Source organism: Carassius carassius, chromosome 19 (genome assembly GCF_963082965.1).
Source record: "Carassius carassius chromosome 19, fCarCar2.1, whole genome shotgun sequence".
Taxonomy (NCBI): Eukaryota; Metazoa; Chordata; class Actinopteri; order Cypriniformes; family Cyprinidae; genus Carassius; species Carassius carassius.
In genome coordinates, this window is record NC_081773.1 from 29,930,377 (window position 1) to 29,946,286 (window position 15,910).

The 15,910-nt window shown below is 34.2% G+C and overlaps 1 protein-coding gene across 1 annotated transcript in view; it reads left to right on the forward strand.

Moving 5' to 3' along the window:
- ifih1 (interferon induced with helicase C domain 1) overlaps positions 1-13,405 on the forward strand; it is a 33,596-nt gene extending 20,191 nt beyond the window's left edge. The window contains exons 8-16 of the mRNA XM_059500650.1: positions 1,176-1,280; positions 3,370-3,493; positions 5,131-5,346; positions 6,359-6,615; positions 6,704-6,853; positions 10,847-11,008; positions 11,086-11,279; positions 11,416-11,509; positions 12,846-13,405. Of these exons, the coding sequence (XP_059356633.1) occupies positions 1,176-1,280; positions 3,370-3,493; positions 5,131-5,346; positions 6,359-6,615; positions 6,704-6,853; positions 10,847-11,008; positions 11,086-11,279; positions 11,416-11,509; positions 12,846-13,049 (1,506 nt within the window). The 3' untranslated portion in view covers positions 13,050-13,405. The remainder of the gene's footprint in view (positions 1-1,175; positions 1,281-3,369; positions 3,494-5,130; positions 5,347-6,358; positions 6,616-6,703; positions 6,854-10,846; positions 11,009-11,085; positions 11,280-11,415; positions 11,510-12,845) is intronic.
- Positions 13,406-15,910: the final 2,505 nt, after the last annotated feature.

Here is a 15,910-nt window from a genome sequence, read left to right on the forward strand (position 1 = left end):
TTTAAAATATATTAATAAAGAAAACGTTTATTTTAAATAGCAATAATTAGAATGATTTGTGAAGGATTATTTGACACTTAAGACTGGAGTTATGATGCTGAAAATTCAGCTTCGGTCACAGAAATAAATAACATTTTAAAATATCTTCAAATAGAAAACATTTATTTTAAATTGCAATAATATTTCATAATATTGCTGTTTTTACTGTATTCGTCATCACATAAATGCAGCTTCGGTGAGCACAAGAGACTTTCAAAAACATGTCTCATTTACTAACAATGAACACTATATTTAGAAAGCTTATATTAACCTTTGTTAATGTTAGCTAATAAAATGTTCTTGTTAGTTTACAGTGCATTAATTAATGTACTTGTAAATGTTGATATTAACATTAAGATAATAAATGATGTACGAGTATTGTTATAGTTATAACATTCTGCTTTACTTAGTTCTTTTCCTAAAATCTTCCTTAAGTTTTTCTGTAATCTGACTTTTCCACACACACACACACACACACACACACACAAACACACACACACACACACACATCCTCCTCTCCCACATCTCTTACTGTTTTCTCCTGCGCAAAGCTGTTTCCAATGTTCTGCGTGGCCCCTGTGCTGGAGGCAGCCATAAACCTCCACATGCCTTTCATGCCTCTCCAGTCAGGACCCTGCATCACATTATTACTCTGCTGACCTGTTTTACCATCAGTCTTTATGACAACAGCACCAAAGTGCCAATAGAAACTCCTTAGCATTGGTTTCTCAGTACTAGAAATCTAAATTAAGAAATGGGATTTGACTTCTTTTAAAATGCATGATTTTTTTCAAGACATAAACAGCTCTTAAATACATCTGCATTCATCTAACGAAGTGGAACAACAAACATGCAAACAACAAACCCAGCCAATGTAGTCTGATTCACAATCAAACGACTCCTGTAAACTGGATGAGTCTAAATGAGTGATTCTAGCTAATAAATCAAGAATCAAATTACAATAGTCAGAACTAACATTTTGCTATTTCTAAGTGCTATTCAATCATTCAAGGTCAGTTTACATCCACTGATGTGTGAGGCTATTGATCATTGAACAGTTTATGTGTTAGCCATCTCTAAACTGGAGCTGTGTTGGAGTTCAGCAGTATGTGTCTCATTATTTTGATCCATTACAGATCTGTGCAAACTTGGACGCCTTCACGATAAAAACAAAGACTTTTGAAGAAGAGGAGGCCAAAACACCATTCAAAAGGATTGCAAGAGCAGAAGAGAGGAAGGAGGTAATTGAAGAATGCTGGTAATCAAAAAGTTGATCCCCATTGAATTTCATTGTATTTCTTTCCCTACAAATGGAAGTCAATGGGGACCAACAACTGTTTGGCTCTCATATCTATAAAATATCTTCTTTTGTGTTCAACATAAGAAGGAAACTGAAAGATGACAACGTTTACATTTTCGGGTGAACTATCCCTTTAAGAGAAAAAGATAAGAATATGTTATACTCCTGAAATACGGCTTAAAGTCAATTAAAATTATGTCATCCTTTACTCAATGCTCAAGATGTTTAAAATTTGCATGAAGACTTTTGATGGACCCCATTGCCTTTTATAGTATTTTCTTCCCCTGTATTATGGAAGTCAGTGGGGTCCATCAACCGTTTGCCTAGAATTTAAATTTTGGGGTAAATTCTCACTTTTTTTTCTTTCAATAGTTCTTTAGACAAAACTTGAGAAGACCTTTAAAAAATAATCTTCTTAAATATCATCATAAATAAATTAGTAAAGTTAGAAAAACCTCCAACTTGCATTAAATGATGTTAAATGATTGGATTGGGTTGTTTCACATTAATAATTCATCAGTGAGGCTTCTGCCAGAAGAGTTAAACAAACCAAGTCCGTCAGAAAAAGATACATTTTTAATATAGTTTTTAAAGAAAATATTTAATAAGTTAAACTTACACCTTTTTTTTTTTTTTTGAGAACTGCACTTCTTACAAACTTCTTTGGAATTTAGGTTAAGAAATACATTTTTCAAAACACGGATTAACAAAACATTCGTTAGAATAAACTACTGTAACTAACTATAACTAACTAACTAGGGCTGGACGATATGGGCAAAAAAATCATCATTATAATTATCACAATAAATGTCAAATTTTTATTTCTTTTAAGTTTAAAGGCAGATTTTTGCTCCAATCTGAAAGTTGTTAAAAATCGCACAGTTAATTGAGGTTTTAAACTATAATTTATGGTTAGAACATGACAAACACTTTTCCTTAACAAAATAAGTATCTTAATAGAACAAAAATAAAAATTTAGTTCTGCGTGTTCTAATGAGTAATATTGTTTCAAATCAAGAAACATGTTTGTGTTGCCTGATAATATTAATAATATAACAGTCTCTTAGAAATACACATTTGTTAGTAGCTTGAGCTAGGATGCAGATGTGGGTTTATGTTCATTATCAAAATCAGTTATATCTGTAAAAATGGTAGCAATCTTATTTCTATATAATGAAATTTAATTATTCATACTTTTTTGAGTTGTTGTTGTTTTGTAACCATTGGTCTTCCATTGTAACAAACATTTAGATAATCACAGTTAAATCTACAAATATAGCACCTCAATACCACGGTAAAAATGTAGTACTTTGCTGAATTCAAGCGCTGTTCAGTTGTTGTGTGAGCGAGAGTCATCAGTGATTAAAGCCCAAAACACATGCTAGTGCAAAATAAAAAGAGTGTGATGATAATGATAAATCACACTTTAGCAGTTGTACTTTTATGCGTGCTGAAAAAAAAGCTGAAATCACAGAAATCTGAAATCTCATTTTTTTTCATGATTTATATCACGTGATAATAATCGTTATCGATTTATCACCCAGCCCTATAACTAACTTACTAATTAACTAAACTGCTATTTTCTGTTTTCTTGAGAAGAATTGTTGGGAAAAAAATCTTAACCTTTTCTCTTAAGAATGTTCTTATGATTTTTTTTTTTTTTTTTTGTAATCACTGTAAATAAAATTCAAATGTTTTGAAAACTCCCAACTTTCTCTGAAATCCCCAAAGGTAAAACTTGTTTGAAAGTAGTCTTGCGAGGAAGTCCTTGAGACTTTAAAAATGGTCAATGACTTTTGCTATTCTTTTTTGGTGCCACTATCGCAAAAATGACACACCATGTGGAATAATGATTTAGATATTTATAGAAAAGCCTGTGTAAACAATAATAATACAATAACTTAAAGACATAAAAGTTCTTGTCTATCAACAATAAAGTGGGAAAGCATGCAGACTGTACTGTAATGACACTAGTTATATTCAGTTTAGATTTAAAAAAGACAATAAAACCTGTCTATGGCATTTTAAAGGACCCGTTTGGAGACGTGATCAAGAAGATAATGAATGAAATCCACGAGCATGCGGACCTGAAGCCCCTCTGTGAGCCCGGTATACAAAATTACGAACAGTGGGTCGTACAGAAAGAGCAGAACGGTGAGTTTACTGCCTTTTACAAAGACATTCAGATATATGGAGGTTTACTGGGTCGTTGAAAGCCTGGAAACATCAGGAAAACGTCATAGAAATTATTACAGTCGTATAAATTTCCATAAATACAAATTCCTGGTGGCACCACCAAAGCACACAGTCTCAAACCTTCATTTATGAGCTGTAGCGTTACAGTTTTCCTAACCAGCCACACCACTCAATTTTTCTGGTTTGCTCTGCTTTATAGTTTAATTAACTAGATATTGTGCTTTGTTTAGGTATTCACACTAATTCTGAGCTTGACTTATACACCTACTTGTACATGAAATAAATGCCTGATCTTTGCAAGGTTTCTCTTTGTGTGTCGTCCTGCCTTGATTCATGATTCAACCACCATGTTGTGGAAGTTATGATAAGAATTTCATATAGTCATGCACTCATGCACAATGTGTCACAATAAGCCACTGTAATAACAGAGAGACTTTGCTGTTTTTAAAGGAAGAGACTGTGAATTCCAACAAAGTTTCTCAACTTCCAGTAGATAAAGAATGATAGAGAAGAAAAAGCATCCTCAAAGACATGTTATAACTAATCAGGAATCTAGTGCACAGCCCAAAGCCTTTGCATCACTGATATACTATTATCATTTTTGTTCATTTTTTGAATTAGATTTAATTTTTTTATTTTCTGTTTTTATTTTAACTTTAGCTAAACTTTTAGTCATTTGTTGAGATTTGTCTTTTTTTATTTTATTCGTCTTTCTTTTTTATCTTTTTTATTTATATTTATTTATTATATAATTTATTTTTATAAATATAATTTAGATATTATATATATATATATATATATATATATATATATATATATATATATATATATATATATATATATATATATATATACATATATATACATACATATATATATATATATATATATATATATATATATATATATATATATATATATATTGTTTTATTTAAATAGGTTTTAGGTTATTTAGTATTAGTTATTTTAGTACTTCAAATTAAGCTAAGTTTAAAGTAAAAATGCTACCTTGACAGTTAGATGAAATAAAATACGTTTAAGTTTTTTATATAGAGTTTTATGTCGGTTAATGTTTTTTTTCCACCCAAGTAATATCTTTTATGCTTTTAGTTGTATTTTGAGTTAACAATAAAGTTTTTTTTTATTTCACCATAGATATTTGTAAGAAATATTTACCCAAACCAATCAGCTCTGAGACAAATCCCAACATTAAAGCATTTAAAACAAAAATAGGTCATTGAGAAACAGGGGAAACAAGCGAACAAGACAAATGTATTAACTATTCATCTCATGACGCACTTCAAATGATGTAACTTAAACCCGATTGTTTAAAAATGACATTGAAATTGAATAACTTCTGAATTCATAAGCCTGTTATAAACGTTTATTATTGTGTATGTGTATCTCTGTGGAGAAAACGAATGAGATATTTACTTGCAAGTCCAGGAAAGAAAAACTAAATACACTAAAGACTTTATTTAATAGTCCAATGAGCGGACTATACATTAAAGGACCTCAATTGTTGAACTTGTGGCCTAACAGGAGTTATATTGTTGAACTCTTTATAAATATCGACCGTCTGTGTTGTTCACCAGCTGCTAAGGAGGAGAATCAGAAGGTGCGTGTGTGCGCCGAACATCTCCGCCAATACAACGAGGCTCTTCATCAGAGCAACACCATACGCATGTCAGACGCCTTCCGCTTCCTCGACAAATATCACAACGAAGAGCTCAAGACCAAATCCACCCCCGATGAGGAAGGCACTGTTACCATCACGGACACGGAGCGATTCCTCTTCACTTTGTTTAAAGGTATCATAAAAACAGATGTAGAGTCAGTGCTCTCTGGAATATAGTGGAAATAGTCTTTTATGGGGTCCCAGCCATTTATTGTTAATAAAATAAAAATGCATGGAGCCAAGCAGAATATTTATCATCATTTACTCGTTTTGTTCCAATCCTGTATTATTTTCTTCATTCTGTGAGACGCAACTCCAAATGTTCAGTAATATCTGAGCACTTTTGATGAAAGTGGATGATGCTTTAAACCAAAGAACATGAGAGTGAGCAAATTATGACTTTGTAATTTTTAGAGCAGTATTGATATTGTTAAGCAGTGTTATTTTAGTCTGTCCTATAGTTTTTGTTATTTAGAATTTAGTTTAATTTTTTTATCTAAATATTGTTTTTATTTATATATTATTTTTATTTTATTTTTATTTCTGTTTTTATTTAAATTTTAGTAAAAGTTTTTGTAATTTTGTTGTTTTTGTCATTTTTTTATGTTTTAGTTTATTATTTTTTATATCCGTATAGTGCTTTTTATTATTAAGTTTTAGTTTTTAGTTTATTCATTTATTTTAGCTATTTAGTACTTAAACAAAAATTACTGAAAGTTAAAGTAGGTTTTAAGTAATGGGTTTTACTATTTTAGTTAACAATAATAATCCTTTTGTTAACTAAAACTATTTAAAAAATGTAATTGAAATAAAGCTGAAATAAAATAAATATTAAATTAAAAGTATTTAAAAAATAGAAATGAACTGAACTGAAATAAAAAAAAATGTAAAACTGAAAAAAAAAATTTAATTCAAGCTCAATATAAAAAAAAAATTACAAAATCACGCAATAAAATTACTCAAAGTTAAAACTGAATTCATTTTGAAAACATTCAACTGGAAATAACTGAAAAGCTATTCAAAATAATACTAAAACAACTCTGTTTTGAAAGAACAATCCCTTTAAAATGTGTCCAGACAGGCTTAATATCTTGTTGGGTAATGCTGATTTACTGTTTGCATCTGTTTCTCTTAATCCTCAATAGACAATAAAGCAAAGCTGCAGGAGCTGATGGGAAAGCCACAGTATGAAAACAACAATCTGGCCCAGCTGAAAACCAACATCCTGAAGGAATTCAGCACCAGAGAGAGAGCGCGAGGCATCATCTTCACCCGGACCCGCCTCAGCGCCATCGCTCTCTGCCAGTGGATTCAAGAAAACCCCAAGTTTGATGAAGTGGGAGTCAGCGCCAGCTATCTGATCGGTGGAGGAGATCAGAGCGTGGTGAAACCCATGACTGCTGTAAGCCACTCTTTGTGTCTGCATTCATTTAAATCATTGTTCCAGGTTGCATTGGATTTTAATCAAATATTGTCCTGCCATTTTCCAGGCGGAGCAGAAGGACGTGCTGAACAAGTTTCGTGATGGCCAGATCAATCTGCTAATAGCCACCACTGTAGCAGAAGAGGGTCTGGACATCGCCGAATGTAATTTCGTCATACGCTATTGCCTTGTGACCAATGAGATCGCCATGATTCAGGTGTGATTTTAGATTATTGCTCAACATGATGCTACACTATTTGGCCTGTTTCTTGGGGCTTGTAGTTTTTCTCTTTTTCTTTTTTCCATTAATATTTACTTTAGATGCCATATGGCTCTCAGGCCAGTTTCATAAATCTCACATCTGCAGCACTTTAATGTGTAACAGGGGCCAAACTAAAAGTTTTCAACATTCAGTTTAACTCTTTCCCCACCACTGACGAGTCATCTCTTCTTTTAAAAGAAAACGCTTTCCCGCCAATAACGAGTTTTTACGGCTTTTCATGTTTTCACTGTTATACACTCGGGGGCGCTAATACACATCTTCTGCACGAGTACAAAACCTCCCGAAAAACACAGTGAACAGGACGGAGAAACAAGCGATCTCTTATGTAATTAGATGCATATGATAAATAATGCGTTCATCAGCAATGTGAAGTATATAAATGAAAACTGCATAATGTTACAGAGTAAAAGATGATCCAGGAAGTGGTATATGTCTGTGCAAGCTTTGGAGGTGTTGATGGAAGCGATTTATTGGATTTATGCTTCGATAATCATATTGAATATTATCCAGATTTAGTTTTTGATAAAAATTAGATTTTCTCACCTTTTTGCTAAAAATTATGCATTTTTTATAAAACCTACCTATACTCAAGTGTTGATAAAAAAAAGAATGCTTTAAGTTAGAAAAAAAAGAGATATTTTTTGTTTTGTTTTAAAGTAGAGGCTCTGATCTATATTTTATAAGAGTTAAGCATTCTATAGCTAAAGTCTGTGTTCATAGTTTTTCATATCAAATAATAGGCCAACTGCTAATACCAATTTAAAATAGCCATTATCAAATGAAAAACTCAATGTAGTAACTTCCTGTATAGTTACCCAACAGAAACAAGGTCACCATGAGGCCAGATACGTCTTGTATACTACAGTATAATATACAGTCAGGTCCATATATATTTTGTACACTGACACAATCTTCATAATTTCAGCTCTGTATGCCACCAGAATAAAATTAAAAATTAAACTTTAAGCTTTAATTTACAGAAGTTCTAAGCGACCATGCATTATAGTTTTTTTCCTTCTTGTTTTCCTCGTTATAACGACTTAATATTCTCATTATCTCGACATAACAAAAGTTTGTTTTCTCGTTATAACGACTTAATTTTCTCTAAGAAGTTACAAAACTGTGCCAGCAGGTGGCACTATAGACCTGAATATAACTGATGGGGTGTTGTACACTGTCCACTTTACTGTACTGTACTGTAAAAAATGATAATGTATGGCCGCTTAGAACTTAGAACTATAACAATTACAACCATTTTTATACACAGTCGCCCCATTTTCAGGGGCTCGAATTTAATTGATGCTTTGCCAGGTCTTTACTGCAGCTGACTTCAGTTGTTTGTTTGTGGGTCTTTTTTGCCTTTAGTTTTGTCTTCAGCAAGTTAAATGCATGCTCAATCAGTCCAATCAACCGTTTGATTGGCCATTGCACAATATTCCACTTTTTTACCTATAAAAACTCCTGGGTTGCTTTGCTCTATGTTTTGGTTCATCATCCATCTGTTCTTTGAAGCGCCGCCCAATCAACTTTGCTCCATTTAGTGAATCTGGGCAGAGACTGTATCCCTATACACTTAAGAATTATTCTGGCTGCTTCTGTCTTCCATCACATCATCAATAAACACCAGTAACCCAGTGTCAATGGAAGCCATGCACGCTCATGCCATCACACTTTTCCACCATTATTCACAACTGATGTTGTATGCTTTGGATCATGAGCTGTTCCAAGCCTTCTCTATAGTTTTTCCCCCCGTCATTCTGATACAGGTTGATCTTAATTTCAGCCGTTCAAAGAATGCTTTTCCAGAAGTGGTCTGGATTTTTAGATTTTTGGGGGGCACAATCTAACCTGGCCTTGTTTGCACCTTGTGGTGAACCCTCTGTATTTGTTCTCCTGAAGTCTTCTCTTGATTGCAGACTTTCACAGTGACATTTCTGCCTCCTGGAGAGTGTTGTGCAGTTTTTCTTTATCATGGAGAGGATCATCCAATCATCCACCACTGTTCATCCTCTGTGGACGTCCAGGCCTTTTTTGTTGCTGAGCTCACCAGTGCGTTCTTTTTTTTTCTCAGAATGTACCGAACTGTTGATTTGGCCACTCTGAATGTTCCTGCTATATTTCTGATGGATTTGGTTTGATTTTGAAGCCAACAATTTGTCTGTTTCACTTGTATGCAGAGCTCCTCTGACTGCATGATGTGTGTTCAGAGCAACAGCTTCCAATTGCAAATAGCTAAATCAACTCCAGACCTTTAACTTGCTTAACTGATGTAGAAATAATGAAAGAATAGCCCACGTCTGTCCGTGAAACAGCTTTTGAGTCAACTGTCCAATTATATGGTCCCTTGAAAAAGGGGGAAGTACATATTAAAGAGCTGTAATTCCTTAACCTTCCCTCCAATTTTGATGAGAATACCCTCAAATTAAAGTTCGGAGTCTGCCCTTTAAGCCCATATTCATTATAGAACTGGCACGTAATTTTGAGAAGCTACTAGAATGTTTTCTATGTGCAAAGCAAACAAACAATACAAACTTTATTCAACAATTCGACTCCTCCACCTCATCCTATAGTGCCAATTTGGAGAGTATCACGTACGGAAACAACGTATGCAACATATGTACGCGGAAACGTTGTTTCCATTCAGATCAAAGCGCAAACATCGTATCCGCATATGGTGCTGCTGACACAGAAGAGGATACATTGTTTATGTGATACTCTCCAAAATGGTGCCATAGCTGATGTGGAAGAGTCAAATTGTTGTATAAAGTCATTATTCTTCTCTAACTTTTATAACTTTAAGAGGTAATTGTGTCTAATCACTTCATACTGTAGTACATGAGAACAGTAAAATACTGTTAGTTTAGGTAATTTGTATCATTGTATCTAATGGTCTCTCTGAGGGCTAACACCTAAAGATAAAATCCTGGAACCGCCCCTAGTCAGAAAGCTCTCAGAAATTCATCAACAATATCTTAATTTGTGTTCCAAAGATGAACAGATTTCTTACAGGTTTGAAACAACATGAGGGTGGGTAATAATGACAGCAGTTTCATTTTCAGGTGAACTATCCCTTTAATACTGGTTGACTCATTGGACATTTCTTAATGGCCAATGCAAATACAGTGTGTCCAATATTTTGCTCTTGTATATATAGGTATAATACAATTTATTGCAAATCATGCATTTCATTTAATAATTTAATGATGCTTATTCATTATTTTATCCAAATTCACAAAAAAAGCTTAGGTTATTGTCTTATGCTTGCCAAGGCATACGTAAAAACAGTAATATTTAGAAATATTATTTCATTTTTAAATAGCAGTTTTTCTATATTAATATATTTCAAAATATAATTTACTCCTGGGATGCAAAGCTGTATTTTCAGCATCATTACTCCGGTCTTCAGTGTCACATGATCTTCAGAAATCATTCTAATATGATGATTTGCTGCTCAAAAAACAATTTGGATTATTATAAATTAAAAATCTGTTGTGCTGCTTTATATTTTTGTAGAAACTGATGTTGTAACTGAATTTTTTTTCCAAGATTCTTTGATGTAAATAGTGTAAAAAGAACAGCATTTATTTGACATTTATTTCTAACAATATATTTACTGTCACTTTTGATAAATTTAATCCTTGCTGAATAAAAGTATTTATTTCTTTAAAAAAAAAAATCCCACTGACCCCAAACTTTTAAACAATTTTTGAAATGGCCAAATATTGAGAGGGATTCAGGGATTCAGCTTGGTGTCTAATATATCAGTTTGTCACAATTTACTTGACAAATTAAGCTATCAGAGACTTACTGTATGATTTGAACACTCCTGATGTGATGCTTGTGTTTGAGGTTGTACAGTATTATCATGCTGAAGTATCTGTGATCAACATGAATGATGTAAGAAGAGCTGTTTTTCCCTCTCTGCAGGCCCGTGGTCGAGGAAGAGCGGAGGACAGTAGTTACACGCTGGTGGCGGAGGCAGGATCTGGGGTGGCAGAGAGAGAGAGCGTTAACGAATACCGGGAGAAAATGATGAGCAGAGCCATCGCCAAAGTCTGCGAGATGAATCGAGCCAACTACGAGAAGAAAGTGAGAATCTCTTTCAAAAAGTACAATCCAGTATACCAAGTGTACACCTAAAAGAAACAACATTTGGTTTCTTGTAGATCAGAGAGTTTCAGATGCAGGCCATAATGGAGGAGAAGGTGAAGATAAAGAAGAAACAGCAGAAGGGAATGATGAAAGAACCGCCATCTAAAATCAGCCTGAGCTGCAGGCAGTGCAGTGTGTTAGTGTGCTCTGGAGAAGACATTGAGAAGATCGAGAACATGCACCATGTCAATGTGACTCCGCAATTTAGGTAAAAACCAACAGTTACAAATACTTTTTTGGTTTTGCCTTCAAAGAAAATCCAGAAATATGTACTTATGTTTGTACATGATGTTTATCAGGCATAATGATGGTGGTAAATCAGTAAATGTTGTTGATGTCTGCAGTAAACTGATTACAGTCCGAGAGAATGCTTCACTACAGGAGAGACTCCTGGACTATGAGACCAATGGAGTCATTGCGTGCAAAAACTGTGGACAGGTATGTGCTGACTTCAGCTCTTCCCTTTAAATAAACACAGTTTGTATTACCCCTGAGCCTAACAGAGGTTTAGCAAAATTCAGTTTGACTCGCTCTTAAAAACACAGAACCACCATAATGCAAAAAAAACACTTAGTTTATTGGAATATTTCACCCCAAAATAAAATGTACCTGAAAATATACACACTCTCAGGCCATCCAATATGTAGATGGGTTTGTTTCTTCATCAGATTTGGAGAAATGTAGCATTACATCACTTGCTTATAAATGGATGCTCTGCAGTGAATGGGTGCCGTCAGAATGAGAGTCCAAACAGCTGATAAAAACATCACAATAATCCACACCACTCCAGTCCATCAGTTAATGACTAGAGAAGCAAAAACTGTGTGATTATAGGAAACAAGGACATCATTAAGGCATTTTTTTACTTAAAACTGTGGCTGTTGGAGTCCTTTATCCATAATATTGCTTTCTCGAGTGAAAAAGTTGTCTCGACTGAATCAGGAGAGAAATCTACACAGATCAAGTATGGCTTACAAGCAAAAACGGTCCCAAAAAAATACCTTAACAAATATGTGGATTTTGTTGTAAGAGAACAACGGGGGATGGACTATTAAGAGTTATTACGGATTATGGACTCGCATTTTGTCCTGAAACAACAGTTTAAAGTCAAAAATGCTTTAATGATGGATTTGTTTACTACAAACACAGTTTTTTACTTCACAAGATGGAAAGTTAACTGAATGACTGGAGTGGTGTGGATTACTTGTGGATTATTGTGATGTTTTTATCAGCTGTTTGGACTCTCGTTCTGATGGCACCCATTCACTGCAGAGAATCCATTGCTGAGCAAGTAATGAAATGCTAAATTTCTCCAAATCTAATGAAGAAATAAACCCATCTACAGATGCAATATATTTATAAATATGTGATTAACTTATTATTACAATTTAACATTATTAAATTATCTATGCGTGATTATTTATTTATTATAAACAGAATTTCAGTATTTTTTAGACATTTAATGCTAAGCGATATATCTTTTGATTTTTATGTATCTGATTTGAAAAAACTGGGGTGGTTTTCAATGTAGCCAAGTAGATTCAAGCTGCTTCATACAAGTCGTTAAATTTAGTTAAATAAAGATGTGTTAAAGGCATGCTTTGAAAAGTCTTACAGTAAAGTTTCATGATGCAATTTTATACAGATAACACAATAATAAAAAATAAATATTAAACATTTTGTATATCACCCAACCTATACATCATAGAGTATATATTATTTCTGTTAATATGCATTCATATTAAATCTGACTTTTTGTCTCATTTCTGAGCAGCAATGGGGCTCAATGATGCTGTATAAGAGCATTGAGTGTCCCTGCCTCCATATCAAGAACTTTGTGGTCACATACGCCTCCAAGAAGAAGACATTCAGCAAATGGAGCGACTTGCCCATAAAGTTCCCCGCGTTTGATTACACTCAACACGCTGATCTCCTTGTAGAGGACTCGGGGGAAGAAGAAGACATGGAAACTGACTAAAAATAAAAAGCAGAATATATTCAAACTCCTCTCTGACACAATCAATCAGATGTCATAACCTGTAAAACCATGCATCTACAAAGTCTATCCTATTAAAAGCACTTGCACTTCTCAACATGATGTGGCTCAATGGAAGCAGTTATTTCCATCATTAATAACAAATTAATTAAAATTGTGATTCTAATGCACTTTTTATTAATTCTGAGTTTACATCTTGCATTTGTGGATTCACAGTGAAGCTTTGCAATTGTAGTCTGTGGCAAATACTGATTTTGTGTTCTGAGAATTTCATTATATTTAGATTTGCCTCTAGAGAATATGGTGCATTGTGTTATTTGGAGTAAATGCATTAAAATGACTCTTGTTGTGTGATCTGTTTTCTTTCTCGGATGAACAGTTGTTGATTGTGAATCATGCATTCACTGAAAAAAAAAAGAGAGATGGACCATCAGGGAAGAGTGTGACACATACTCTCTCACACACCTGTTCAGGTGTTCTCTGGAGGACATGGGCTCCCTGTGAGCAAACATCACCAGAGAAAACCTGTCAGGAAACTGGCTTTCATTATGCTTGACAAGTCCTGAAGGCTCAACAAGTGTACAAGTTTTTCCAGTGTACCTCCTTAGTTGACAAGTGTTGATGCATGCTTTAAACACAATTGATGCTAATTTGGAGACACCTTCACCTTTGTTGTGATCATTTTCTACATGTTGGAATGACAGTAAAATGCTAACAAGCTGATATAACATAAATGGAAATAGATGTAATGGTGAAAATGTGAATTAAAACTGAATTATTGCTCGCTCTGCTCACTTTGGAAAATCATTAACACACTTTCATGAGATGCATGAGAGTGATATGTGTATATATATATATATATATATATATATATATATATATATATATATATATATATATATATATATATATATATATATATATATATATATAATTAAATGTTCAATTAGTTAAATTACATATATTACAAATATTATATGTATAAATATTGTATTTAATATGTATTATATATTATATATATAAAGCTATACATTTCATATTATGTTGCTTATTTTAAAAATACAAAGGGAATGTTTTTTCTACAAACATTTTTATTTAATTAAATCAAAGGTTTTCAGCTTGTGTGCAAATATTTGACTAGTAATGCACGTCCTCAATAAAAACTAAACAAACACGCAACACATAAAATTCATATTATACAGTATTCATTGTTATGGCTACATCTATAATAATATGTAAGAATTTGTAGAACACTTCTGCAGTTGTGCTTGCATGTATATTTTGAAAACTGCAATATAAAACCGTTAACCAAAAAGCTTTGATGCTCTAAACCGAACATGCACAGTACAGTCCAAAACTGTGACATCATGCTGAAAGCCTGATAGCTTTTTTTTAAAGACCAGATTTGATGCAAGAGAGTCTCCAAAAAAAAAACTTTTCTGAAGAAAAAGTATTTAAAATGTAACACTCTTCACTACTTCTCTGTGACTAATCAAATCAGTGGATTGACACTTAGATGTTCTTCCATGCACTGATGTCCAAGATGCTCCCTAAATACGCTGGAAAACCTGATCATCATGTTTTGCAACACACACTAGCCTACTGCCAGCTATCAAAATGACTATCAGATGCTATCAAATAACTATCAAATATGTAATGAAAATGTCATATATATACAGTTGTGGCCAAAGGTTTTTAGAATTACATAAATATTAGTTTTCAAAAAGTTTGCTGCTAAACTGCTTTTAGATCTTTGTTTCAGTTGTTTCTGTGATGTACTGAAATATAATTACAAGCACTTCATACGTTTCAAAGGCTTTTATCGACATTTACATGACATTTATGCAAAGAGTCAGTATTTGCAGTGTTGGCCCTTCTTTTTCAGGACCTCTGCAATTCGACTGGGCATGCTCTCAATCAACTTCTGGGCCAAATCCTGACTGATAGCAACCCATTCTTTCATAATCACTTCTTGGAGTTTGTCAGAATTAGTGGGTTTTTGTTTGTCCACCTGCCTCTTGAGGATTGACCACAAGTTCTCAATGGGATTAAGATCTGGGGAGTTTCCAGGCCATGGACCCAAAATTTCAACATTCTGGTCCCCGAGCCACTTAGTTATCACTTTTGCCTTATGGCACGGTGCTCCATCGTGCTGGAAAATGCATTGTTCTTCACCAGACTGTTGTTGGATTGTTGGAAGAAGTTGCTGTTGGAGGGGGTTTTGGTACCATTCTTTATTCATGGCTGTGTTTTTGGGCAGAATTGTGAGTGAGCCCACTTCCTTGGATGAGAAGCAACCCACACATGAATGGTGTCAGGATGCTTTACTGTTGGCATGACACAGGACTGATGGTAGCGCTCACCTTTTCTTCTCCGGACAAGCCTTTTTCCAGATCCCCCAAACAATCAGAAAGGGGCTCCATCGGAGAATATGACTTTGCCCCAGTCCTCAGCAGTCCATTCACTATAATTTTTGCAGAAGATCAATCTGTCCCTGATGTTTTTTTGGAGAGAAGTGGCTTCTTTGCTGCCCTTCTTGACACCAGGCCATCTTCCAGAAGTCTTGGCCTCACTGTGCGTGCAGATGCGCTCACACCTGCCTGCTGCCATTCCTGAGCAAGCTCTGCACTGGTGACACTCCGATCCCGCAGCTGAATCCTCTTTAGGAGACCATCCTGGCACTTGCTGGACTTTCTTGGACGCCCTGAAGCCTTCTTTACAAGAATTGAACCTCTTTCCTAGAAGTTCTTGATGATCCTATAAATTGTTGATTTAGGTGCAATCTTAGTAGCCACAATATCCTTGCCTGTGAAGCCATTTTTATGCAACGCAATGATGGCTGC